We start from the raw sequence: 27,668 nt of genomic DNA on the forward strand, positions 1-27,668 counted from the left end.
AATATCATTCATTCTCATGGTATTAACTCCAGACTGATACAGACTGATACCTTCTCAATATCTTCACCTGGATATCTCATAAAACCCACAGGTACAAAACCAAATTTTCAATCTTTATCACCTCATCTTATTCCAGACTTCTTCATTTCAGTGAATGGTACCATCCTGAAGTCAATTATGCAAGTGAGAGCTATTCTTGTCCCCACTCTCACTTCTCACATCCAATCTAACACCAACGATGGCAATATAATAACAGTAACGTTTACTGAGCACCTGTGTAACATCAAGCACTGTCCAAAGTATTTTACAAGTTTTAACTCCCAATAACCCAATGAGTGTAGAAACTATAGCTATCATCCCTCACTTAGAGGAGAGGAAACTGGTGCCCAGAGAGGTTAATTAACCTGATATGTGAGAGCAGGGACTTGTATGTTTTGAAAGTTAATTTCTTTTCTAATTCTGAAATCATGCATATTAATTATAGAATTCTTGAAAAATATAGAAAAGAGTTAAGAAAATATCCTTCCTCGTCCTTCATTATTTTCTTGGGTGCCTGAATTTTCCAACTTCCAACTTCCTCTTTCTTGGTTTACTCTCTAGTTTTATTGTAGCACATATTCAGTGGCTTCTAAGGGCTACCATTTCTGAAAATGTCTTTATTCTTCCCCCAAAGTTAAGTTATAGTTTGGCTATGAATTCCAGGTTGAAAATAACTTTTCCTTTAGAACTTTTAAGGTATTGGTTCATTATATTGCCAGTCTAATTCTCATGCCTTTGTATGTGACCTGTTTCTCCCAGGGGAAGCTTTTATATCTTCTCTTTGTTCTTTGAAATTGCACAAACCTAATTTTGTGTGGGGATATTTTTTTATTTATCCTGCTGGGAAATTTTTATATAAAGACTCAACTCTTTTCTTTTTTTAACACTTTATTCTATCATTTCTTTGATTTTTAAAAATCTCTTTTTCTTTTGCTTTCTGGGAGATTTGCTCTCTCAATCTCCTTTTGTTTTGCTTTCTGGGAGATTTGCTTTGTACCACTTCCTATTAAGTTTGTATTTTGACAATCATATTCCTAATTTTGTGAGCATATTCTTGTTTTGATTGTTTCTTTTTCATATAATCCTTTTATTACTGTTTTTACTTACTAGAAAGCTGTTTATTATATTTATTATAAAAGGATGTAACTCAGGAACATCCAGATGGAAGAGATGATAAGGCAAGGCATACTACTTTTCTTTATCTTTGCATATCTCTTCGTGTTTCAGGCTTTCCTTAAATATCTGTTCATCCTTGGATGCCCATTTACATTTAAGCAAAAGAAACCTTAATTTTTAGATAACTGAGGAGAAGTGGAGAAGAGAGCTCTGGTGGTGAATGCAGAAGATCTTGAGGATTCTTGAGCAGGCTGTACATACCTGGCAGAGACCTGTTTATATAGCCATTGATTGTGTGCATTGCAGATGCAGGATCCACAGCCTGTGTCAAGGACTCATTTTTTCCTGAGTGCCAACTTTTCCCTGTTGAGAGAGGATGCGAATAGAGGGCCAGCTAAGTGTCTTTCTCATGTCAGCACAGTAGGCACAGATGACGTGCCCTCAAAGTCAGTAAGACAAAGTTACCAAAAGGCAGATATTTCTTGCTCAAAGTAATGATCTCTCCCTATACTTATCCATGACAGTACTTGGAAAGGAATAATGACAGATATTGGTTAATTTGCACCATGATGATTTCATTGTATTCATTAGCTGACTTATTTAAAAGGAAGCACATGAAAAGCTTCCTAGGAAAAGGCTGTCGGTACCTGTCCCTGTCCTAACTGCTTCATCCAGTTTGTAATAATGAAAGCCCAAGAACCCGAAAGCTTTCCAACCTCGTCTCTGAAATTGACAAGAGTGAAAGCACTATAAATATTATTATTAGCAGCTCCCTGAGGTTGCCCTTTTGTGCAAAGGACTGAAACTTTCTGAGGCACCCAGCCTTTGGGGAACTCTCATAAGTTCATTTATCCCTTGATCCACTCATTTGTTCATTCAGTTAAACATATTTACTGAACACTACTGAGCGCTAGGCACTGATGACAAAGAAGACACAGCCTCTACCTTCTAGGCGCTTACAATTTAGCTCGAATAGACAGAGAAGCAGACAATTATAATACAGACTGAAGAGTGATGTAAGAGAGATAAGAACAGGATATTATGGGAGCAGAGAGGAGAAGGAACCTCACTTTGCCTGAAGAGGAAGGAATACGAGGTCAAAGAAGACAAATATTAAATAAAGCCAGCAATGATGATTTAGTGTCATAAGGAGGAAGCTCAAGGTGCTGTGGAAATATGTAAAGAGGCATCTAACCTAGACCAGAAGGAGGAGAAACTTGGTGTGAAGCTGGAGACAGGCTTTCCAGGCAGAAGAAACAGCATAAGCAAAGGTCTGGATGCAAGAAAAAGCATGGCACGTTTTGGGTGTTACACAAAATGTGTTCAGCGTGGCTGCAACTTGAACGGTGATGGACGGTGAGGCAGGAAGAGGAGCACAGTGGGGTAGGCAGGTCGTCAAAGACTAGGTCACGTATCAGTGTGTTAAGAAGTTTACATTTTGCCTTGATGTAAAATTGAAGGATTTTAAGCGCTGGGGTGACAAGATCAGATTCGCATTTCAGTAAGCTCCCTTTGGCTGCTATAGTAATAATGAAGTGTCAGGGGGCACAAAAAGACAAGGAGACTAGTCAGGAGAGAGATGATGGGGGATCTCACTTCAGAAGGTGATCATGATGGTGACGAGGAAGAAATCACCCGCTTAATCCTTACAACCATCCTATGAAAAAGTACTTATTATTTCACTTTTCAACTGGATAAAACTGAGACACAGAGGGGTTAAGTAACTTGCCAAAGTTACTTAAAAGTAAGAGATGAAGATAAGAAAAAGTATACTCATAGAAACATAGAACACAAGGGGGCTTGCCAGGGTCTGGGGAAATGGGGAAAAGGTTGGTCAAATGGTACAAGCTTTCAGTTTTAAGATGAACAGGTTCTGGGGATCTAATGTGCAGCGTGATGACTATAGTTAATCCTACTACATTGAACACTGGAAATATGCGAAGGGAGTAGATTTCAGGTGCTCTCACCACACACAAGAAATGGTAACTCTGCGAGGAGATATGCTAGTTTGACTGTAGCAATCATTTCTCTATTTATCTAAAATCATCATGTTATACACCTTAAATATATATGATTTTTAGTAAAAATTTATTTAAAAGGTAACAGGGGGCATTTAGAAAGTAAAGCAATAAGTCACTTCAAAAAGGGCTTGTGGGACCAAAACCAGGATCTCTTAAATGCTGTGGCCAAAGATTGAAATTCTCCAAAGGATGTGATAGTCACTCAATTGGGCTGTGTTTTCCTGAGGAGATAGAAGCCTCAGCCACTCGTATCCATGACTGGCGATGTGGGAAAGTAAATAAATGTCTCCCAAGTTTAACCAAAACTAACAAAGAAGCAAACAAAACAAAATTACATACATGAAACGTCGTCGGGGTCAGAGGCCTTGCCCGTAGCCCTTCAGACCAGAGCTCCTGGTGCAAAATGGCTGCCCCGACACGGCAGCTCCGCCGCTGGGAGCAGAAGCTGCCCACGACGCTCAAGGCCAGCCGGCGGCAGCAGGCCGTGTGCAGAGACGCTGCGCGCGCACTGCCGTCTGCGGCTGCGCCTGCGGGAGAGCTCCGCCCCTTCCCCACCCCCCCGTCCCTGTAAAGCAGCCCCGCCCACGGCCTGTCGGAAGGGCGTTTGCTCTAGAGCGCAAGCTCGAACGTCTCCGTTCTTTGCTCAAAGAATAAAACTTTCCTTTGCTTCAAACCGAAAAAAAAAAGAGAAAGTAAAGCAAAAAGTCTTTGTTGATGGATTTAATAAGAGGGACAAGGTTACCCAGCTACTCTATCTTCTTACTTCATAGCTGCCAGTGGAACTCAGCTTGCATTTTTTCCTTGGAATTCATTTTCATCCCCGTCTGCATCATTCCTGAATGATAATGTAGTTTATGATCTTTCTGTAATCACTTCCTCTGGACATTAACAGCCCTCATGCTTAAGTACCACATTAAGTTAATATATTTCCTTTCTTTAAGGAGAACAAAATTCAGACTGCAGCTCACTAACCTTCATCAAATACAGCAAAAAGTAGTACAAATTCGTGCAAGGTCTGTGTCCTTTCTTCGGTCAGACTCCCTGAAAAAGAAGTGAGAGCATTTATCTTCTATTGAAAATCCTCTCATAGGAAAATGACGCTAGGAGGATACATTACTTCATCAACTGCTTTGTCTCTTGGTCTCCTATTAACGTTACCATAACATTATTTCCTTGGTGTCACATCTCTTATGCCAGTAATTCTAAAATTATTCGGGGTAAAGGACTTTTTTTAAAATTTCAGATTTGTTGCAGACCATTACTTTTATAAAATACACTAAAAATTAATTACTAAAAAAGAAATTAAAAAGACATACAAACTACAAGTCCATATAACCATATTTCATATATATGTATATATTCAGAACAAACATAAAACAGAAAAAGAAAAATTACAAAAATCATACACACTGTTCATGGAAATGTGCATATAGGTAATTAATATAGAAAATTTCTATTACACTTTTAACTTTTTCTTACTTCTGCAATTGTAAATTAAAAGTTATGAACAAAATAACTACTGTCTATATTAAACACCTATACTCACACTTTAAATGAACACCATGTATATCAATATTTAAAGTTATCAATGTTACAAATGAGCTTGCTTCATGCTTTAACTGTTGAATTTGTTAGTTGTCTTTCTTAGCATTATACTTTTTCACTTGATTGGGAAGTTTTCTTTGCAGGTTTATTTTGAGTAGGAAGATTTTTGTTTATAATGTTCTTTCCTCTCTCGTACTCTTTTATTTTTAATTAATTAATTTATTTTTGCCTGCATTGGGTCTTCATTGATGTGCACTGGCTTTCTCTAGTTGCAGCGAGCGGGGGCTACTCTTCGTTGCAGTGCACGGGCTTCTCATTGTGGTGGCTTCTCTTGTTGCGGAGCATGGGCTCTAGGCATGTGGGCTTCAGTAGTTGTGGCACACAGACTCAGTAGTTGTGGCTCGTGGGCTCTAGAGTGCAGGCTCAGTAGTTGTGGCGCATGGGCTTAGCTGCTCCGCGGCATGTGGGATCTTCCCGGACCAGGGCTCGAACCCGTGTCCCCTGCATTGGCAGGCGGATTCTTAACCACTGTACCACCAGGGAAGTCCTCTCTTGTACACTTAATGCTTGGAAAGTAAAAGTTAAATTGGACGAAGAAACTAACTCACCCATACAAATTTAAAATACAGGTAAAGCTGTCTGAAAAGATTTTAATTCTTTTTATTATATTTTTTAAATTATCAAGTAGTGAAATTGGTCTTTCAGTAGGTGAATGGATAAATAAACTGGTCCATTCAGACAACAGAATATTATTCAGCACTAAAAAGAAAGAAGCTATCAAGCCATGAAAAACATGGAGGAGCCTTAAATGCATGTTACTAAGTGGAAGAAGCCAATATGAAAAGGCTACATACTATTTGACATTCTGGAAAAGGCAAAACTATGGAGACAATTTAAAGAACAGTGGTTGCCGGAGGGTAGGAGAGGGAAGGGTGAATAGGCAGGGCACAGAGGATTTTTAGGGCAGTGATATGATACTATATATGACATATATATCATACTATATGATATATGATACTATATGGCATATATGATACTGTATGATACTAATATAATGGACACACGTCATTATACATATAATCCAACTCCACAACACAGTGATTCTATATTTCTATACAAGAGATCACCACAATAAGTCTAGTTGTCATCTGTCACCCTACAAAGTTATTACAGTGTTATTGACTATATTCCCCATGCTGTACATTTCATCCCTGTGACTCATTTATTTTGTAACTGGAGGTTTGTACCTCTTAGTCTCCCTCATCTATTTCACTCATCCCTACACCTCTCTCCCCTCTGGTAACCACCTGTTTGTTCTCTTTATCTATGAATTTGTTTCTGTTTTGTTATTATTATTTTTTGGCCGTGCTGTGCAGCATGTGGGATCTTAATTCCCCAACCCGGGACTGAACCCGTGCCCCCTGCATTGGGAGCATGGATTCTTAACCACTGGACCACCAGGGAAGTCCCTCATTTATTTTGGTTTTTAGATTCCATATATAAGTGAAATCATACAGTATCTTCTTTCTCCCTCTGACTTATTTCACTTAGGATAATGCCCTCTGGTCCATCCATGTTGTCACAAATGGCAAGATTTCATTCTTTTTCATGGCTGAGTAATATTCCCCACATCTTCTTTATCCATTCATCTGTTGATGGACACTTAGGTTGCTTCCATAACTTGGCTGTTGTAAATAGTGCTGCAATGAACATTGGGGTACATACATCTTTTCGAATTAGAGCTTTCATTTTCTTCTGAAAGATACCCAGAAGTGGAATTGCTGGATCGTATGGTAGCTCTATTTTTAATTTTTTGAGAACCCTCCATACTGTTTTCCATAATGACTGCGCCAATTTACATTCCCACCAACAGTGCACAAGGGTTCCCTTTTCTCCACATCCTTGCCAACACTTGTTATTTGTGGCCTTTTTGATAATAGCCATTCTGATATGTGTGAGGTGATAGCTCAAGGTTTTGATTTGTATTTCCCTGATGATTAGCGATGTTGAGCATCTTTTCATTTGTTCATTCATTTGGCACTATGTTGTGCACTTAGAACTATAATAGTGTTGTAGGTCAATTATACTTCAATAAATGTTTTTTTCACTTTTGTTTTTTTTTTTTTTTGGCTGCACTGTGTGCTTGTGGGATCTTAGTTCCCTGACCAGGGATTGAACCCGTGCCCTGAGCAGTGAGAGTGAAGAGTCCTAACCACTGGACCGCCAGGGAATTCCTGGGAAAAAATTTTTTTATAAAAGGTTTAATTTAAATTACTATGATTTTTAGAATAAGAACTTATAAACATGTATAAATGCTTGCTTTTCTCAGATTTTTATGTTTTTGGGTTACAGATGACAAACTAACCTCCTGAAGTGGTCTATACGCCATTGATCACACACTTGGATGTATTTACCTTCATGGAGGTTTCAAGGCACCTAACACAAAATTATAAAAGGCACTACTGAGACAGCCCATAGGATATCTGAAGTAGAAAGTAGAAGAAGAGAAGAGAGACCTAATTCCAGAACTTGGCTTTTCTTGAACATTAGAGTGCATTCTGGCTACATAGGATGGGCATCTGTTCTTCTCGTAGACTACATTATTCTCCTTTCCATGGCATGATGCTAGGGAAAAGAAACCTCTTTCAGATGTTTGTACTTCCCTGCTTATTTCATCTCAATCCTACTCTTTCTTATACTTACCTTCTCTACAAACCAGCAGGGCTCCAATGAGGCCTGAATTCACGTCTTTCACCAGGTCCACATGAGAAAGATATGAGTAGGTGAGACATGGTGGGTCAGAGGCCGTTGGACCATTTTCTTTCAGGACCTGCCAGACGTAGGTATGACTTTTACCAGGAATGACTTTATCATCTTCCTTCTCCCTTTGGCTGGTTTTATCCTCATATTCAGCACCTAAATCAAGGAGGGATAAAATTGTCCTTTCTATGCCATTGCCCACTCAAGAAAACATCAAGTTTATTGTCACCAGTAGACTCTACACAAGAAACAGTGTTTCTGAAACTTAATTTGGAATACTAACAAGTAGCAGCTATACACGGGGAGAAGCCTTATATATTGCAGAGGAGTTCTTGACCACTAATGCAAACATGAGCGGTTGAGTGGTCCTCTGAGACCTCCAGATTGTAACTATAATACTGCTTTCATTATTGCATCTTTTTACCTAATTCAAGTCAATTCAATTCAGTAGACATACATGGGTATGTACTTTTGTCCCAGACTCTTTACTAAGCACTGGTGAGGGTCAGGGAAGGGTGAGATGCAGAGATTTTTTTAAATGTTGCTTTTAACTTGGTTCTTCTCTGGCGGGTCAGACCATATCAGGGGCAGATGTTTTCTGGCTGTCCCATCCTTAGTGATGTTAAAATTGACCCCTGGATTATCCTGATACCTTTATTCTACACTGAGCACTATATATGTTCATTGTTAGTGAAGTGTCATTGCTTCTACGTCATTTCAGTGGACTGAAGTAGAAAATATTGAAACTCACTGACCATAACACTTATACTTCTATTGAACTATTTTTCTAGCAACTCACCTTAGCTTCTCGGATTCATAATGGTCTCTGGGACTCCAGAGCCTCCCAAGGCATTCAGGGTGCTCCTCATCTATATCCCATCGTACCTCACAACAGCTATACATCTAATAGAGGGACCTCTCCAGCAGAGCTGTACTAGAGACCCCTGCACTGGCCCACTACGAAGTCAGCCTCTTTGGTAAAGGGGTGCCCCTCCAGTGAGCACTAGGGACAATTGGCTTCATCCAGAAGCAACAGCAGACCAATACCTGTGCTTGGCAGATCCTGGGGGACATTCAGAAAAACGTGAGTTGTACCTCAGGTTGGCGAGTGTGGTTCAGGTGTCTGTGTGATTGTGGGTTGGTATAAAATTCTGAATAGTCAATACATTTGGATAGGGAGGTAGGGGATCATGGCCGGGTAAAGAAGGGGCTTCAACTATATCTATAATGTTTAATTTCTTAAAATAAAGTAAGCAAACACGGCAAAATGTTAAGATTTGCCAAAGTGAGGTAATGGATACATGTTTGTTTGCTCTATTATTTCCTGTACCTTTTTTTGTTTGAAATATTTCATTAGGAAAAGAATGCCCTTTTTCCTAATACTAAGGTTGGGGTTGGAGGGTTGATGAGAGGCCAAGAATGCGTGAAAACTATACCTGTCTTGGCAAGGCAGACGGTGAAAAATTGTAGGGTCAGTACATGGTGGATCCCAATGAGAATGAAGAATTGTAGGAGTGGGCAGTGAGAGAATGACAGCTGGAAAAATAGGAAGTGATGTTCAGAATGTTGAAAGCTTGAACCTGAGATTTTGGGTTCTGCTCAGGTTGCTAATAACAAGGTCTATCCTTCGGTGAAGACAAAGTTGATTTGTCAAGACCAAGTGAAGTAGGCAGTGCCTGGGAAAAAGCATTGTGCACAGCCCTTAAAGTTTACATATCTACTAATGTCTCCATCAGAGTCTTACCTGAGCTTATATATCAGCCACCACAAATATTCTAAGCAGAATGTGTTTTGTGTAATTTTTATCTTCTATTATATGAGGAAGAACACTGTTGGGACATTTGAGAGTTCAGAAAGTCTGCCTGTCTGCTTCCAGTGTCCTGGTTAGCCCTCTATTCAACCCCATGCTGCTGCTGGGTCAGCCTTGCCCCAGGTCTGGCCTAGGCCCCCAGAAGCTAGCCTTCTGAGACATCCCAAATTCCTGGGTGTCCAGCAGGAGTTGAGACCCACATTCTGACTCCCCATGCCAAGGATTTTTGTTGGTCTCAGTTCTGAAGGGCCACAGCTCAGTGACCCCTGGGCATGACTACTCTACCACAGGACAAATGCTGTGCTTCAGAGGCTACTCCACTTCACTCTCTGGTGCCTTCAGCTATTTTTCCTTTGTATGTCTGCTCAGCAGCTTTGGGTTGGCACTTCTTAACTCGTATGCCCCCATGCTGTCTTTCACAGCTCCCTCAAAGTTTTGCAGCTCATGGCCAACCTCATCTCATTCCTACTCAGAGCCTCATTTTGTGGACCTACTTACAGCCTAGGTTGGTGTCTTAGAACGCCACTTGTCCAGAGAAGAAATTAAAAGCCTTTCTCTAGTATTGGGTTTCCATTTTCAGCTCAAGACCAAACTTGAAATTTCCTCTGACAGACACTCCATGTGAACCAGCTATCTTGGCATACATCATATGGCCACGTCCAACAACAATATGGCAGGGAAATGTACTCCTGCCACTCTGGGGGAGGGGATGACTATTTGGTAAACTGAAATATAATTTACCAGAGTTGGTTTGGGAGATAAAAATGACAGGCTTGCAAAGCTATAGAGATATAAAGCAGATCAGAAGTTGTCTGGGACTGAGAGTGGGAATGGGGCTTGAACTGCAAAGACAGAACTTCTTGACATGGATTGTGTTGATGGCTGCACAACTGTCTAAATTTAGTAAAAGTCACCAAACTACTTTACATGAGTGAATTTTGTGGTATGTAAATTATACCTCAACAAAGCTGTTTAAAGATGCTATAGGGAAACCATACACAAAAATTAATTTAAGATGGGTCACAGACATAAGTATGAAAGGGAAAATAAAACTTCTAGAGGAAAGCATAGAAGAAATTCTTCATGACTTTGGGATAGGCAAATGTCTTAAACAAGACACAAAGCTCTAACATAAAAGGAAAAAAATGTGATACCTTTTTTGTGCTTCATTAACTGTTGAACTTTCGTGCTTAATTAACTTTAAGAACTTCTGTTTACCAAAAAAGAAAACTATTAAGAGAGTAAAATTAAAAATTAAAATTCAAGCTACAGACTGGAAGAAGATATGCAAATATTTATATCTGTCAAAGGATTTGTATTCAGAATATATAAAGTACCTCCACAAATCAATAAGAAAAAGATAAACAACTCATTTTTTTTCAACAGGAAAACACTTAAACAGTTGATCAGATACTTTACAAAAGGATATCAGAAAGGTCAACAAGCATATGAAGTGATACTCAACATCGTCACGGATTTAACTTACATCCTGGGGCCCCCAGGCTAGTCTAAGAAGGCCAGGAGCCTGTGGATCATAACATATAAATACACAGGCTCATGCTAGGACCGTAAATCGCATGGGCATTAGGCCATTGACTCACTGTGTTGTTCCTGGGAAGAACCACTGTAGATGTATGTGTGAGAGATGATAGTCTATTTTCCCAGAACTCACCAGGCTTAGGGTGCAAAAGAGTCATCTCTACAGTCAGCTCCCAGCTACAGAATTGTGGGAACCCTGGTCTCTCTAAAATGCCCCTAGATTAGTTCTGGAAGCTTCCAAGTAGATAAGCCTCATGGAAACAGCCTGCCAGGCACCAGTCAGAACCTGGGATGACTTTTCCTCTATGGCACCTGCCCCCTCCTGTCTTTCACCTTCCCCCAGTCCAGGTCTGCCCTGACCTAACGAGTGCAACCTAGAAAACTAATGCTTTCCAATTTCAGGATGAGAAATTAGTCAATGCATAAGCATAGTTAGACCGTACAATACAGGGCATGTGCGCCAATCATTTCTTAATGATTTACTTGAATATTCTTGATCTGTATATGCCATAGTCTATCTGGGCAATATCACAGTCTGTTGTGGCTCTGCCTTCCCTCCCTTCCTGCACTGTGAAGGTTAAGGAGAAGCTAGGTGAAGTGGGGGCTGTGGCCAAACAGGTTGTTTGCTGTAATGAGGTCAGCTTGTGCTTCTGCTAGTTGGCCCTAATCACATATTTAGAAATTGGGGGAAGGGGAGGCAGAGGAGATATCTGGAAAGTCTGAATCTAAGGAAGGAGAAGAATTCTGTTTCATTTCTATACCATGGGCCTTGATCCTCCCTAGGAAGTTTTCTGGGCATAGGAAGGCAGATACAGTGGGATTTTTAACATCCGCGGCCTGGCTCCCCAAGGGAGAACAGGGGACAGGAACAAACTTTAGGGTTCAGACTAAAATGACAAGGTTCTTGACTTCATGAAATGGGCCTAGGTTTGAATCCCGAATCCACCATTCAGTAGCTGTATGCCCTTATACTCAATACTCTTCTGTCCCTAGGATGACAGGACAATAGGAGGGCATTTGACTCACCTTCAGAAGATTTCCAGTAGGATACACCAATAGCATGAAGACTAACAGGATGAGAAGCCATATTCTTAAGTGTAATGACCACTGTGTCATAAACCTCAGCCTGGATGGTAGGACCCAGCAGACCTGCAAGAATGAGATGTCCCCCAAAGGTCATTTGGAGGGTGGCACTCCAGAAAACCTGTTATCACAAAAGTGATGGTCAAAGTCACAGTAGAGAAGCATGCCCCTATGGTTATTGATAAAAAGTAGTAGCTGAATGAATGAATACATAAACTGCTATAACCAGCTCAGCCTCATAGTTGTTCTGAAGACAGATTTCTGGCAATTCATTCAATGCATTTATTCATTCAACTAATAGTTGAGTTCCTACTATATTCTAGAAACTGCCCTAGGCACTAGAGATGCAGTAGTTAACAAGATAGATCATGGAGATCACATTCTAGAGACATTAACCATGTAAATAAAGAAAGAAGAAAATTGTAGGTTGTTATAAATGCTATAAATGATGATGGCGTGCTAGAAAATGATGAGGCAGGAAGTAGAGGACACTTTAAATATGGTAAACTAACATGTGGTTGAAGCAAAGTGAATGAGCAAGGGAATAGTAGAAAATAAGGTTATCGAGGCAGGCAGGGAACATAACATGTAGGACTTTGTAGGCTACAGCAGTTTGGATGAATTTGGAATTTAGAAGAAGCAGACCTGGGACTTGTTTTGGAGAAAGAGTGTAAAAAATATTAATAAACAGAAACATCAATTAAATAGAGTTGGGAGACCAGAAGGGGGCGCTCTCACGCCCTGTGACAATAGCAGAACCCAACGGGAAGAGGACTCCTCATCTTTCCTGGCAAGGACTCAGCCAATGAGCAGCCATGGACTCTTTGTTTACGCTAGGCCTTCCAACTTCCTTTTCCCCTCAATAAACTGTGTTCCTCTCCCCTTGCTATTCAGGGACTTGTTTGTAGCTTGCCATGGTTGCAGATCCCAAACTGCAATTCTCTGCTGATCCTGAATAAACCCATCTTTTCTGGAGAAATATCTGGTAGCCTATTTATCTCAACAAGGTCAACAAGTCAACAAGACTTGCTCATGGGTTGGATATTGAAGATAGGGGGGTAAAGAAGTGAGAGAGCCAGGAGCCAGGAATGACTCCTGTGATTTTGGTTTGTGCAAGTGGGTGGTAGTCAGGCCATGGCACAGAAAATTTAGAGGAAAAATCAAGACTTCTGACTTATACACATACTAAGTATAAGATGCCTACAAATGGTTTTATTGAATGGGCTGGATTCAATGGGATGAAAATATGAAATAGGTTTATTTTTCATACTTTTTAATTGTATGTGGAATTTCCCTTTGTTGCATTTTGAACAGTGCCACTTTTTTTCCAGTAACCTTCACATATTAAGAGTATCATTTTTAGGTACTAATAAGTCCAGTCTGGTCTAATACCAAACTTTTGATGTCACCTGAAATTTAAGGCTCCCTCCCTCCTCCAGTTCAGTTCTGAAACAGGCTCAGAAACCTGTGATGGGAAAAGGAAGTTTGGTTGGCAGCTTCACTGCTTTCTCGCTTTACTGCCTCTGGACTTTCTAAAGTTGGAGCTAGTGGACAAAGGACAAGAGTGCAAAAAGAGACCTGCTGACAAGATCTTTCTTGGCTTTGGTACCTCCTGGATGTGGCACATGCCAAAATTCTGGGTCTTTCTTTCCTAGAGAACTTATATGAGTTCTTTAGAGACTCTCTCCCTCTCAATGTGGGGACGTCCTACTCCACCTCCTCCTGGCATGGGATACGCCCTCTCCAGCTGTCACTTTCTCTCTCCTCTTGGTTTCTGCTTTGACAGTACAATCACATAGATCTTTTCTGTTGGGATCACCTAGCCCTGGCAGGAAGTCCTCTCAGGCAGGGTCTTCTTGAGGCAAGTCTTGTCCTATGAGCTTCCTGGTCTCACACCTAACAGTTGCAGGGGAAGCTCCCCAACACTCTGGCAGTGAAAGTTTTTCCAGATAAAAATCAGGCACTAGTCAGTATCTTCCAAGCTCCAGAAGAACTATGTTAAGTTTTCTAAATGATTCTCCTGAAGCCTCCCTCACTGCAACTTGGCATGAGGGAGAGGCCTCCCTCCCACCATGGGAATATACAAAACACCAAAATGCTTTCAAAAGAAATCCTCAAACCTAAAGCCCATACTCTGCAACAAGAGAAGCCACCGCAACGAGAAGCCTGTGCCCCGCAACGAAGAGTAGCCCCTGCTCGAGGCAACTGGAGAAAGCCGGCACACAGCAACAAAGACACAAGGCAGCCAATAAATTAATGAATTAAATAAATTTAAAAAAAATAAATCTTCAAATCTAAACTCTTTCATAAGTTCCTAACCTTCTTTTATATAGGCTGGAGGTATATGATGGGCTAAAGGTTGCTGAACCAATTTTGGACCACTACCTGACCAAGTCCTGAATAGGTGGCCTGATATCACTCTTTAGAATTTGGGGGTACTTGTCACCTATAATTCTGAGCAATCATTCTAAGGTCGGAAATGTCTCATCTTGACATCTTGTTACATGCTTATTTGACACCTAAGTGGAGGTATCAAGCAAGCAGTCTGAGCTAGAGATATAAACTTGGGACTTATTGGCATATATGATATTTTCAAGCCATGAGACTGGATAAGATCAGCTAGGGATTGGAAGCAGAGAGGAAATAAAATGAACCCAGGTCCAAGATAAAGGGCACTCAAGCAGAGGAGGAGGGCCCAGTAAGAAGACTGAGACCATTCAGCCAGTGTATTTCCCCGAGGGGTGGTAATAAGGGAAGCCTGGCCAAGAAAACTGCAGCCCCAAGACTGGGGAATCCTTGCAAGGAAATAAGATACCCAGTTTCATAACAATGAGTCAATATTGTTTGCATTACCCATCCATGGTGGCCTGGGCTTGGCAATGTTGAAATGCTGATCCACGAACTCTACAAACACAGTCTTTTTGTACATGACTGAGGTGTTGAATGGAAAAGATCTTGGCAGTCTAGGAGAAAACCTGTGTGAAGAAAGGAAAAAGTCATTCATTTTGGTTGACCCTTCTTTGAACCCACTTTAAAAAACAGCTGAGGGACTTCCCTGGTGGTCCAGTAGTTAAGACTCCACGCTTCCAGTGCAGTGGGCTCAGGTTCGATCCCTGGTCGGGGAACTAAGATCCTGCATGCCGTGTGGTGTGGCCAAAAAAATAAAACATAATTTAAAAAACAGCTGGAAGTAATGCTTCCATCCCACTCTCCTCTACTGTTAACAAGGCAGATTGGAAGCTGTATATGAAGTCACAGAGAAAACTGCTGCCCCCAAAATTAGAGAGACAGACAGGTGAATGCAGAGAATCACAACTTACTAGAACAGAAACCTTCAAGCAGAAATGCCTGTGGGAACCAGTGCTGTAGTAGGAAATAAAATAAATAAATTTTAAAAAATAATAAAAATAAAAAATAAAAAAATAAAAATATGCCAGAGCATTCTGTTCTTATGCCTGCCCTCATGAGAAATTATTTTACCAGAGCTTATCATTCTGGGATTTTAATCACAGCTTAATCTACCTGGAAGAAGGACGATACCCAACATCATCCTGCTTCTCCTTCCACGTAGAGGAAAGGAAATACGCAACTCTAGCCATCCTGTGTCAAGGGGTGAGACTGAGAAGCAGTGGTGAAGTTCACAGTCCAGGGGCACAGGCTCACTAAAAGACTGAGACCTAATCATAGGGCTATAGAGCGCTTCCCCACACCTCACCATCACATTACTAAAGGCCTAATTTACCAAAGTTCCTTTTATCCAGTACATCATGTCCGTCATTCAACAAAAACTTACAAGGCACACTAAAAGGCATTAAAAAAGAACCCCACAGTTCATAAAGGCTGAACAAGCAGCAGAACTAGAGTCAGATATGACAAGAATGTTGGAAGTATTAGACCAGAAATTAAAAAAAAAAACTATGACTAATATGTCAAATATTTTAATGTAAAAAGTAGACAACATGTAAGAACAGATGGATAATATAAGCAGAAAGATGGAAATTCTAAGAAAAATCAAGAAGAAAAGGTAGAGATCAAAAACACTGTAATGGAAATGAAGAGTGCCTTTGATAGGCTCCTTAGTAAACTGGATATTGTTAGAAAAAAAATCTCGGAGCTTGAGCATATGACAACAGAAACTTCCAACACTGAAAAGGAGAGAGAAAGTTGCTCCTCAAGGGCTATAGATCATATCCTGAGTCATATCCTTGAGTTGTTTTGCAGATACTAAAACCCCCACCATGTGGAAGAAGGTAACAGCATGCTGACCACCGGCGTGTAGATCCCAGACCACTGGAACCAGGAGGTTGATGATGTTGACTCCCTCCTGAAATACCACCTGGTTACCTCACCACCAACCAATCAGAAGAACGTCCATGAGCTGATCAGGTATCCCGCCACCCCCTCCCTCACCTTGCCTTTAAAAGCCCTTCCCCAGAAGCCATCGGGCAGTTCGGGTCTTTTGAGCATGAGCTGCCCGTTCTCCTTGCTTGGCCCCAGGTTGGGGGTCTTGCAATAAATGCTGCACTTTCTGCCACGGAAACTGCACCAAACAACCAAGTAAACTGAATGACTTAGCCAGTTGATGTTAGCCAGCCTCAGTCGTTGGCACCCCAATGCTGCCAAAATGGACATATAAATGGAGGAGCCATGATGGTGACTATGTACGGGCTCAACATCGTGGACTCACCAAGGCTGACCTAGCTACTGCTGTTGTAAGCGTCCAGCTTGCCAGGAACGGAGACCAATGCTAAGGCCCTGATACGTCACCATTCTCAAGGAAACTATCCAGACACTTGGTGAGCCTCAGTAAGCTAAGCCCCAATAAATTTCCTGCACACATACATACACAAAAGAAAAAAAGCAGACAATCCTTTTTTTTTTTTTAAATTTGTGTGCTTAAAAAGCTATAAAATCACCCAAGGAAACACAGAAGTTGTCACTACTTGCACAACGTTGGTTGGCAACATTCTTTTTCATCTGATTTGCTTTCAGATAATTCACCGACAGCTATAAATTTGTGGCAAAGCTGTCACCCGTGATTAGCAGAACCCCGCTCAGAACGACCGAAAACTTACAAGGCCCCAAAACGGTGCTTCCCAGCGAAAGGGTAGGCGTGAGGCTGTCAGAGCGCTTGTGTGAGGCACACGGTGGCCCTCCGCCCACCAAAACCACGGCTATGCTAAGGCGAAGCTGGTACCCAGCAGGGCGGAACCATCTGGTAGGTCCCCGAGTTTGTGCCCCTGGAGCTCTGATGAGGGGTGCGGCCCAGAGACGTAGGTTTGAACGGCTCTGGGGAAAAATAAAAGTGCATCGAATGGCAGACAGAGCAGACGCTGCTAGCGAGTTTCCGGGAGTCGCACTCAACACGAACGGCAGGTGACGGTGGAAAGAAGAGGCATGGACACAGGCAGACGCACCAGACAGCCACTCGCAGAGGGAGGCTCTGTGAGCCCTAGACAGTGTCGAAATCAAGGAGGAAGGGTCAGCCGAGGAAATGAGGGAGACGCCCCTTCAGAAGACACAAGGGTTTGGCAGAGCCTGAAAATGGTGAGCCTGCACCTAACAGTTTAGCAGCTCTTGCTTCACGTAAAGACTGTTGCAAGCACGAGAGAAACTGGCCGACCGACAGTCACAGAGGAAGACCTCAGCAGCCTTGGAGGGATGCAGCAGCAGACGGACTGAAAACACTCGTTCAAAGTGTGCATTGCTTTGCGTACACCTCTCTCAGGGAGGAGGCAAAGATGAGACTGACTTAATTCTCTCCTCCCTGACAGCCCTCCCCTCCCAGGGAGCCTTGCAGCTCACTCCATCCCAGGGTTTCCAGGACACCCGAGAAAGCACGTGCTGGCAGCAGCTCGGCCAGCCCAAGGCCAGGACAAGTGACTCTCTGCACTGGCTTCGGGCCAGAAGCCAGCGTACTGATAAGGAAGCCCTTCCAGTAAAAGGAGCTGATTTACGGAGGAAGGCGTGGGGATCTGCATGGACCAGAGTGCACGAGCAGGCTGGATGAGCAGATTGTCAGAGGCCCATCTCATCTACTCGTGCTACACAGCCACCTTTACCTCAAGTCACACCGACAGCCATGTGGGGGGTCCCTGGCGACCACTTGCTGGGGGGGGGGGAAAGCCTGAGATTATGTACAGTTGGGTCAGCTTGGTATTCAGGTACGAGCCAAAAATTGACTGCTGTTGTATTACAGCCCCACTCAGGGGTGGATTTAATAGACAATGGTGAAGGAAAATCTCCCGATGGGCCAAATTTTGGCTAATGTTGGATGTTCACTTTGAGCAGAAAGAGAAACGGCCCAAGGTTCAAATATATACAGACGAATGGACAGCAGCAAATGGCTTGGCTGGCTGTTCAAGGGCCTAGAAAGAAAAGGAATGGAAGGTCAAGGACAAGGCTGTCTGGGGCAAAGGCATATCAGTGAGTGGGTGCAAAATAAAAGAACCTTCATGTCATATGTTAATGCCATCAGAGAATAGCTACTGTGGAAGAAGTGCAGAACAATAACGGAGACAAAATGACTGACGATTACCATTAGCCAGCCTCTACATGGGCCATCTCACTGCTGGCAAGATGCGAGCCAAGTGGCTGCAGCGGCGTGGAGAGAATTAATGCATGGACTCAAAAGCAAGGGTTCCCACTGACTAAGGCTCATTTAACTTGTGTTGCCTCCCCAGATCCAACCTGCCAGCAACAGAAACCAATGCTGAGTTCCTCACTGGGCGCTGTCCATCATGGAGACCAGCCAGCTATTCGGTGGCAAATTGCATTGGATCCCTTCCACCCTAGAAGGGCTGGCTCTTCATTCTGAAGAGAAGAGACATGTATTTCAGGGATATGTTAGCTTTCCTGCCTGCAGGACCTCAGCCAGCACCACTGTCTGAGGCCTCACAGAGGGTTTGATTCACTGATGTAGGCTCCCATATGACATCATATCAGACCAGGGGACCACTGTACAGCAAAGGAGGTGCTGGAGTGAGCCCATAAAGTGGATAAAGCATCCACTGGCTTTATCAGATGCCACCCCATGCAGAAACTGCCAGACAGAGAGAGCAATGGAATGACCTCTTACAGGCACAGCTAAAGCTCCAGCGTGGAGGCAGGGCTCCATAAGGATAGAGGGTCAACTTCCAGGGTGCTGGATGTTCATTGATTCAAAGATGGTTCTGTGGCCCCAATGAGAACACACGGGTTTAGGAACCAAAGAATGGCAGCAAAAGAACCTCTCTTCCCCCGTGACTCACCCGGGGAGTGTGTGCCGCCCATCCCCACCTGTAGCTCTGGGCTCGGCAGTGCAGAAGGTCCTCACTGCACAAAACACAAGAGTCTCACTGAGTGAGAAGCCAGGGGCGCCGCCTGGGCAACTGGGGCTACCGTACCCAAGGAGCGGCACGCCAGACGAGGAGCCCCCGGGGCACGACCACCAAGGGGGGAGGGCCGTCCCACGCGAAGCGGGCAGGAGTGGGTCACACCCCAGGACAGCCACACCAGCTGAGGGGCGCGATGCGACGGCCCCTGGGGCCTGGAGAAGCTGCCCCCGATGCAGGTGAGGACATGGAGGGTGAGTGAGTGGGGCTGTGATGGAGATGGGGAGGGGGCGGCCCGGAAAGTACTCGAACCCGGCCACCTGGGCGGTGGGTGCTGCTGGAGGACAGCCCTCAGCTCCGGTATCTTCGGGGAGCGGCCCGCCGGGCTCATGCCCCGCGCACAGGGCCTGGACGCCCCTTTTCCAAAGCAGCCCACTGGCCCTTCTCAGGGAGGCCACGCCCATCCCCAGAGCAGACCACAGCCCCTTTCTGGAGCAGGTCACGCCCCCTTCCCAGGAGAGCCAGTGCTTAATGACTGATCAGTACGGAGACAGAGGGGGCCTGGCCGCGTTGGCCCAAGCGGGACAACGAAGAAGGGTCATTCCCGTTCCAGAGCTCCTTGTAGGGCTGGCCTGCACTGCGGCCCGGCTTCTCCCTCCGCCCTCCCCTGCTTTCTCAGGTATTGATCCCAAGAACACTCTAAATAAAATTCCTGCACGTTGATATCCATCTCACAGTCTGCTTCTGGGGAACCCAAATGGTGATATTAATTCATATTTAAATGTGCTCTAATTTCATCCATGTCTAGAAATTTCCATGGCATTAGCCTAGGCATAGACCTACATGGCTTTTAGTCATTTAACATTATTTGATGCCTACATCATGGCGTATACTCCTCCCTTCAGTTCATTTGTCCCATCTCCTGGCCGCTTTGAGACTATGCCCTTCCACAGTCATCAACTCATCCCTAGTTTGTTCCCTTCCCCTTTTCCCACTCCATCTCCTTGGTTCTCCTGAGTATACCCTACTCAGTTTCTCCAAAGTTTCCATTGGTTTCTAACAAGACTCAGACCCATGTCCAGAGATAGGTATTTTGACATACACTAGCACAGTACTTTCACTTTAATATTTATGACCAAAATGAAAATATAAGACATAAAAAATGTTTACTAGATCAAGATCTTGGAAGAGCAGAGAAGGAACAGGATCATGAGCACACAGAAAACAAATTTTTCTCTCTCTGAGGGAAGAGTGAAAACCAAAAGCTAGATAAAAGATCAAGATTGTGAGACAGAAACAGAAGGCCTAGGCCCTAGTCAAGTGGGACGTGATTTATGTCTCAGATTCAGGGTAATCTGCACAGTAAGTGACAAAATGTTCCCGGGTTCACAGGTTTTACTCCTTCCTAGCTTATGTGGGTTTTTTGTTTGTGTATTTCCCTTGAGGTTTGATATATAAATCTTGCCAAATATATTTGGCAACAATGTCCTTGACCTGAACTGTTCTTTCACATTGTATCTAAAACCAATCGGAAAACCTATTATACTCCCTGACCCTTGCTTAGAAGAAGTTGAGCAGCTGCAGGAATAGATAATACAAAACTGAATTTTCCCAGATGTTTGTTTCAGACCTTGGCAGAGGTTGTCAGGATGTGTCCAGAGTCAGCTTATCCTGTTAATCAGTATCAAAATAATCTAGACTATAAAATGGTATCATCAAAATAAAAATTCTATCAACTTTTGCCTGGTGAATACATGTGACTGCCTATAAAACAACAGAAAGCTAGATAATAAATCATTTTCTCCATTCAATTCAATTTTACAGTCAGTCTATTATCCACTATACCTCAGCCTGCATGTTAGATGAAAGCTATAATACAAGCACAATGTATTAAGTACAAATATCTCAATATTAATTTTCAAAAAGACCAACATTAATGGATAAATGGTCAATGGTTCATTTAGATACCAGGCTACTGACCATCTGGGCCTCTACTTCAGGATCATTAACACTGCAAAACCACAGGCTTGGATCTCTTCCTTAAACCATACACAAAAGTTAACTCAGTATATCAAAGAACTAAATATAAGAGCTAAAACTATAAACCTCTTAGAAGAGAACAGGTGTAAATCTTTGTGACTTTGGATTTGGCAATGGCTTTTTAGATATGACACCAAAACCACAAGCAACCAGCAGAAAAAAGAATAGATAAATTGGAGTTCATTAAAATGAAAACCTTTGTGCTGGGAGAAAATATTGAAAACAGGTACATCTGAAAATGTACTTCTATCCAGAATATACAAAGAATTCTCAAAACTCAACAATAAGACAACCCAATTTAAAAATGGGCTGAAGATTTGAATAAACATTTTATTAAATAAGATACAGGAATGGTCAATTACACATGCAAAGATGCTCAGCATCTTTAGTTACCAGAGAATGTAAATTAAACATACAGTAAGATACCACCACATAGTCATTAAAATGACTAAAATTAAATACTGGTAACATCAACTGAGAGAAGGAACTAAATTCCAACTCAGCCTGGAAGTGGATTCCCCCAAAGAGTCTCCAGTAAGGAGCAAAGCCCTGTCAACACCTTGATTTTGGCCTTGTATGATCCTGAGCAGAGTACCTAGTTGAGCCCACCTGGACTTCTGACCCACTGAAACTGTGAGATAATAAATGGATGTTGCAAACTGCTAAGTTTGAGGTAATTTGTTACACAGCAGTAGGAAACTAACAGGATGCTCAAAGTTGATCCAAATACCAAAAATATAACTTGACAACCAAATTAAAAACGTGATTAAAAATCATGCTTCTAAATGAAATCAAAGAGGATATTACAGACTCTACTGAAAACAATGAAAAGAAAACTCTTCATAACATAACCTATGGGATATGGAAAAACTGTTCTCAGAGAAAAACATATAGCTTTAAATGCCTTCACTGTTAAAAACAAAGGACAAAAGAAAGAGAAAAGAACATATTATTTTTCCTAAGATATTAGAAAAAATATAGCATGACAAGCCAAAAGAAACTATCATGGATAAAGATAAAATCTGGAAATAAATTAAATATAAAAAATAACCAGGGACTTCCCTGGTGGCGCAGTGGTTAAGAGTCCGCCTGCCAATGCAGGGGACACAGGTTTGAGCCCTGGTCTGGGAAGATCCCACACGCCGTGGAGCAACGAAGCCCGTGCACCACACTACTGAGCCTGTGCTCTAGAGCCCGTGAGCCACAACTACTGAGCCCGGGTGCCACAACTACTGAGCCTGTGCTCTAGAGCCCATGCTCCGCAACAAGAGAAGCCACCACAATGAGAAGCCCCGGCAACGCTACGAAGAGTAGCCCCCGCTCGCCGCAACTAGAGAAAGCCCGTGCACAGCAACAAAGACCCAACGCAGCCAAAAATAAATAAAATTAATTAATTAATTAAAAAAAAATAACGAAGAACAAAAAAAGCCAAAAGCTCATTATTTGAAAAGACCACCCCCAACAACAACCAAAGAGAAATCCCTGATAAACTTGTTCATGTAGAAAAGATAAATAACAAAAATTTAGGAATTTAAGAATGAGAAAGGGCAAATAGCTACAGATAATGTGGAGTAAAAGAATCATGAGAGAGTGCTATATGCAACACAGTGGCAACAAAATTGAAAAAATAAAGGAAATGATTTCCTAGAAAGGTATAAAGTTATTAAAGCTGACTCCAAAAATAAGTTGAAATTTTGATTTGACTAGTTATCATAGAAGAGCCTGAAGAGATGATTAAAGATACTGCAAATGTCACTTAGACCAAATGGATTCATATGTGAGTCTTATCTAACTTTAAAACAATAGATAACTCTAATGTTATTTGAGCTATTTTAGGCAATAGAAAAGGATAGAACACTCACCAATTCATTTGATAAAGCCAATAAAACTTTAATACCAAAATCTAATAATAATAGTAAAAAATAAAGCTATACATCCAGAAAAAAATGAAAACAGTAATTTGAAAAGATACATGTACCCCAATGTTCATAGCAGCACTATTTACAATAGCCAAGACATGGAAGCAACCCAAGTGCCCATCAACAGACAACTGACTTAAGAAGATGTGTTTTACACACACACGCACACACACACACACACACACACAAAATGGAATACTACTCAGCCATAAAAAGAATGAAATCTTGCCATCTGTAGCAACATGGATGGACCTAGAGAATATTATGCTTAGTGAAATAAGTCAGACAGAGAAAGACAAATACTATATATTTCACTCATATGTGGAATCTAAAAAATAATACAAATGAATGTATATGCAAAACAGAAACAGACTCACAGATATAGAAAACAAACTTATGGTTATCAAAGGGGAGAGGGAAGGAGGGAGAGACAAATTAAGGGTATGGGATTAACAGATACAAACTACTATATATAAAATAGGTAAGCAACAAGGATATACAGTATAGCACAGGAAACTATAACCATTATCTTCTAAAAACCTATGATGGAATATAATATGTAAAAATACCGAATCACTATGCTCTACACTTCAAACTAACACAATATTATAAATCAACTATACTTAAATTAAAAAATAAAGCTATAGATAAATCCCACATAATAAAGGCACACAGTGTCTAAAGAAATATTAGCACATAGAACCCAACAATAATCAAATTGTATGAACATTAGATTTTACTCCAAGAATGTAAGGATATTCAATGTCAGGAAGTCTATTGACATAATCTATTTGTCCTCAACATATTAAAGGCCAAAATTCATATGATGCTAGAATGCTGAAAAGCCATTACTAATGAAAATTTTATGGCAAGGAGTAACAAAGGCCACTTATCAAGAACAAACAGCAAATATTATTCTAAAAAGCAAAATATGAAGACTGTTTCAAGTAAAATCAATAAGATAAGAAAAAGAAATAACTGATTAAACATTGGAAAAGAGCTAGAATCTGTCTTATTTTGAATATGATTCAATACACATAGAGACTGCCATGTAAAATTATTAGAATTTATATGAGAATTCAGTAAGGTAGCTAGATTTGAGATGAATATACACAAACCAATAGCTTTTCTCTATTCTGGTACTTAACATCAAGAACATAGGAGAAAACATTTGATTAACAATAGCAACATAGGGCTTCCCTGGTGGCGCAGTGGTTAAGAATCCGTCTGCTAATGCAGGGGACACGGGTTCGTGCCCCGGTCTGGGAAGATCCCACATGCCGCGGAGCGGCTAGGCCCGTGAGCCACAACTACTGAGCCTGCGCATCTGGAGCCTGTGCTCCGCAACAAGAGAGGCTGTGATAGTGAGAGGCCCGCGCACCGCGATGAAGAGTGGCCCCTGCCTGCCACAACTGGAGAAAGCCCTCGCACAGAAACGAAGACCCAACACAGTCATAAATAAATTAAATAAATAAATAAACCCAAAAAACAATAGCAACATATTTATAAAATGCATAGGGATGTCATAATAAATTACTTACATTTATTATATTAATAAAATTTATGTATAAATTTAATGAAATTTAATGAAATAGATACTAATATATATGAGAATTTTATATGATGAATGTTTTTATTCAAATCAGTGGCAAAAGATGTATTGTTTGATAAATGGTGCCTTGCGATAGGCTATTGATCTGGATGGAAATAAAACTAGACAGATCCCACTCCCATACCATATACAAAAATAACTATCAGATGAATTGAAGCCATAAATGTAAAAAGCAAAACAGTAAAAGTCTTGCAAGAGAATCTGGGAGAATAAACAAACTTCATGTGCAGAAAACAAAGTCAACAGACAAACAATAAGTCTTTGGTGAAATTGCAATATACATTAGTATATTAATGTAGTCTAACAAAGGGTTAACACTTATAAGAATAAAATAGTTCTCATAATCTAAAAAAAAAAAATGAAAGAGCCCAAAGAAAAATGGGCAAAACATGTGAATAGTCAAATCTCAAAATATAAATGCAGTAGTCAACAAGCATTTGAAAAGATGTTCAGCCTCATTAGAAATAAAAGGAATGCAATTATTGTAATGATGAAATATCACTCCATACCTACTAGATTGGCAAAAATTAAAAAACAAGGTAAAACTTATTGCTGATGTGAATGCAGGGAGAAGGGCACTCCTATATGTTGATGGTAGAAATGTTTGAAGAGTTCTAGCCTTTTTGGAAATTAAAACTAAAAAGGAAATATTCCCTTCATTCCAGCAATATCCCTCTTGAGAATCTGTCCTATAGGAATAAAAGCATCAGTATGAAAAAAAAAAGCATCAGTATGTAATGATATAGGATATAATGGCCAAAAACCTGGAATAATAGGGAATTTTATTTAGCCCTTAAAAAGATTGAAGTTATGCCAACTGACTTGGACAGAATTCTATTAGGTGTTAGTGAGTGAGAATAGTGTATAATATCCCATTTTTGTAAAACAAACAATGACCAAGAAAACCTTTATTTGCATATATGTGCATACGTGAGTGTACATGAATATATATTACCATACTAGGGTTACCTGACTGGGGATAATCAAGAAGGGGGCTCAAGTAGAAGGAGAGTGGGGAGCAAAGCAAAAAGAACAGAAAAGATTGTAACGTATGTATGACATAACCATATTTAATATTTACATTACCATTATATATGTATTGGGTTTAAATCTTTATAATACACATTTAAAGAAAACAAAACAAAATTTAAAACAAATGACTTCAGCATTCAACTCAATAAGCAAAAAGTTAGATCAACTAAATGAACCAAAGGAAACTAGGAAGAAGAAATGAATTGATGAAAGTAAAAACAGAAATTGATAGAACCAAAAGATGGGTCCTGACAAAAGCAATAAAATCGAGAAACTTCCTGGAAATATTATTTATAAGAGAGGTAAAGAGAACATACACAAACTAAGAATGGAGATATAACCACAGACACAGAACAGTTTAACAATATCACAAGACTATTATGTAACTTGATACCAATACATTATCAAATCTAGGGATAACCGATTGCTTTCTAGGGAAATGTATATAACCAATATTGACTGAAGAAGAGGTAGAAAAATCTGAATAAATCAACGACCATAGATAATATTGGAAAGATTATTTAATACTACTCTCCCCAAATGCACCAGAACCCAGAAAAGATGAAAAGTTTCTGAACTCATGGCTAATACTATCCTTACAGCAAAATTGCGTGTAATATTGATGAGTCTTAGTGCCCTTCTCCCTGTGGAAGCTGGGGGGTAGGCTGAGGGAAGTTTCCTCTGTCTCTTAGGCTGCTTGCCTCTTCGCCCTCACTCTACTCCACTCTCTAGCTTCCAGAGTGGCAGCATGTGACCAAGAGAAGCAATGGACAAAACAGCCAGAGTCACAGCCCCACCATCCTGACCGGCCCGTCTAGAACAGGCCTTTACCTTGTGTCCACGTGCAGCTCACTGAGCAGTTCACTTTGCATATAGTCCCAGGACAGTTCCACCGCGCCCAGGTAGTATCTTCTGATGGCGCCAAAGCTGAAAGGCAAAAGGCACAGAAAGAAGCAGGTGGAGAGCTCTATTTGCATGGCTCTGATTGCTAGAAAATGTTCGACTGGAGAAACGAAAGATTAATTCTTCTCTAAAAATATCTTTGGCTCCCAGGAGGAAAAAGGTAAATTTTGTATGATTTAGTGAAAAGTCCCAAAATTTTCTCAAAGGACTTCAGGGAACTTGACTGGCTGGAGTGACAGCAGCATCAGTGCTCAGCAGTGACGGATAGGATTGCTTCCTTTTTGGCAGTGGGAAGCAGCCACAGGAAGAACTGAGTAGGAAAAGGGAGGCTGAGCTAAAGCTTAACCCGTTCACCTCTGAAAGCGGCAGGGGCACAAGAATGCTGCTTTGCTCAGAGCCTTTGAGGAAAGGAAAGAGGGGGCCGAAGGTGAAGAGGAGCTCCAATCTGTGTTAGTCCTAGCGCGCTCCGTCTTTCTTAGTAGCAGCAGCAGCAAGAGATGCCAAAGATGTTGTTGAAGATTCTGGAATCCACCTGCACCAGCAAGAGTAACATTCTAATAGTCTCCCTGCTTCTGCCCTTGCCCCCCACAGACACCAATGAATGACCTTTAAAACCATAAAGCAGATCCAGTTACTTCTTTGCCCAGAAACCTCTGCTGGCTTCTGACCTCACTCAGAGTATAATCCTACACTTTGACCATGGCCTAGAGTCTCCCGCATGATCTGCATGTCCCTTCCCCCCACCTCCAAGGTTTCATCTCACTCCGGCTACTGGCCTCCTTGCTCTTCCTTAAAACACCGAGCACACCCTTGCACCTGGACCTTAGCATCTGCCGTTTCCTCTACCTGAAACCCCTTTCCCCAGATCGCCACATGTTTCCACTCCCACATCTCCTGCAAGTCTTGGCTCAAATCTCACCTTCTAATGAGCTCAAA

At 41.5% G+C, this 27,668-nt stretch overlaps 1 protein-coding gene and 1 non-coding gene across 4 annotated transcripts in view; one reads left to right on the forward strand and one right to left on the reverse strand.

Annotated features, from left to right (window-relative positions):
* The window catches only part of F8 (coagulation factor VIII), a 130,596-nt gene extending 103,618 nt beyond the window's left edge, over window positions 1-26,978 (reverse strand). For 2 of the 3 annotated variants that reach the window (XM_057537753.1, XM_057537754.1), the window contains exons 1-6: window positions 26,661-26,978; window positions 14,767-14,888; window positions 11,857-11,979; window positions 7,425-7,637; window positions 4,149-4,217; window positions 1,417-1,518 (exon numbers count right to left, since the gene is read on the reverse strand). In XM_057537753.1, coding sequence (XP_057393736.1) covers window positions 1,417-1,518; window positions 4,149-4,217; window positions 7,425-7,637; window positions 11,857-11,979; window positions 14,767-14,888; window positions 26,661-26,806 — 775 coding nt within the window. In that variant the 5' untranslated portion in view covers window positions 26,807-26,978. Of the gene's footprint in view, window positions 1-1,416; window positions 1,519-3,515; window positions 3,650-4,148; window positions 4,218-7,424; window positions 7,638-11,856; window positions 11,980-14,766; window positions 14,889-26,660 lie in introns of those variants that run through there. The other variant, XM_057537755.1, reaches the window with a different exon arrangement.
* On the forward strand, window positions 3,286-3,413 carry LOC114238203 (small nucleolar RNA SNORA25). The gene has a single exon (XR_003623612.2). It is a non-coding gene; the product is annotated as a small nucleolar RNA SNORA25 (small nucleolar RNA).
* Window positions 26,979-27,668: the final 690 nt, after the last annotated feature.

Source organism: Balaenoptera acutorostrata, chromosome X, assembly GCF_949987535.1.
Source record: "Balaenoptera acutorostrata chromosome X, mBalAcu1.1, whole genome shotgun sequence".
Classification (NCBI taxonomy): Eukaryota; Metazoa; Chordata; class Mammalia; order Artiodactyla; family Balaenopteridae; genus Balaenoptera; species Balaenoptera acutorostrata.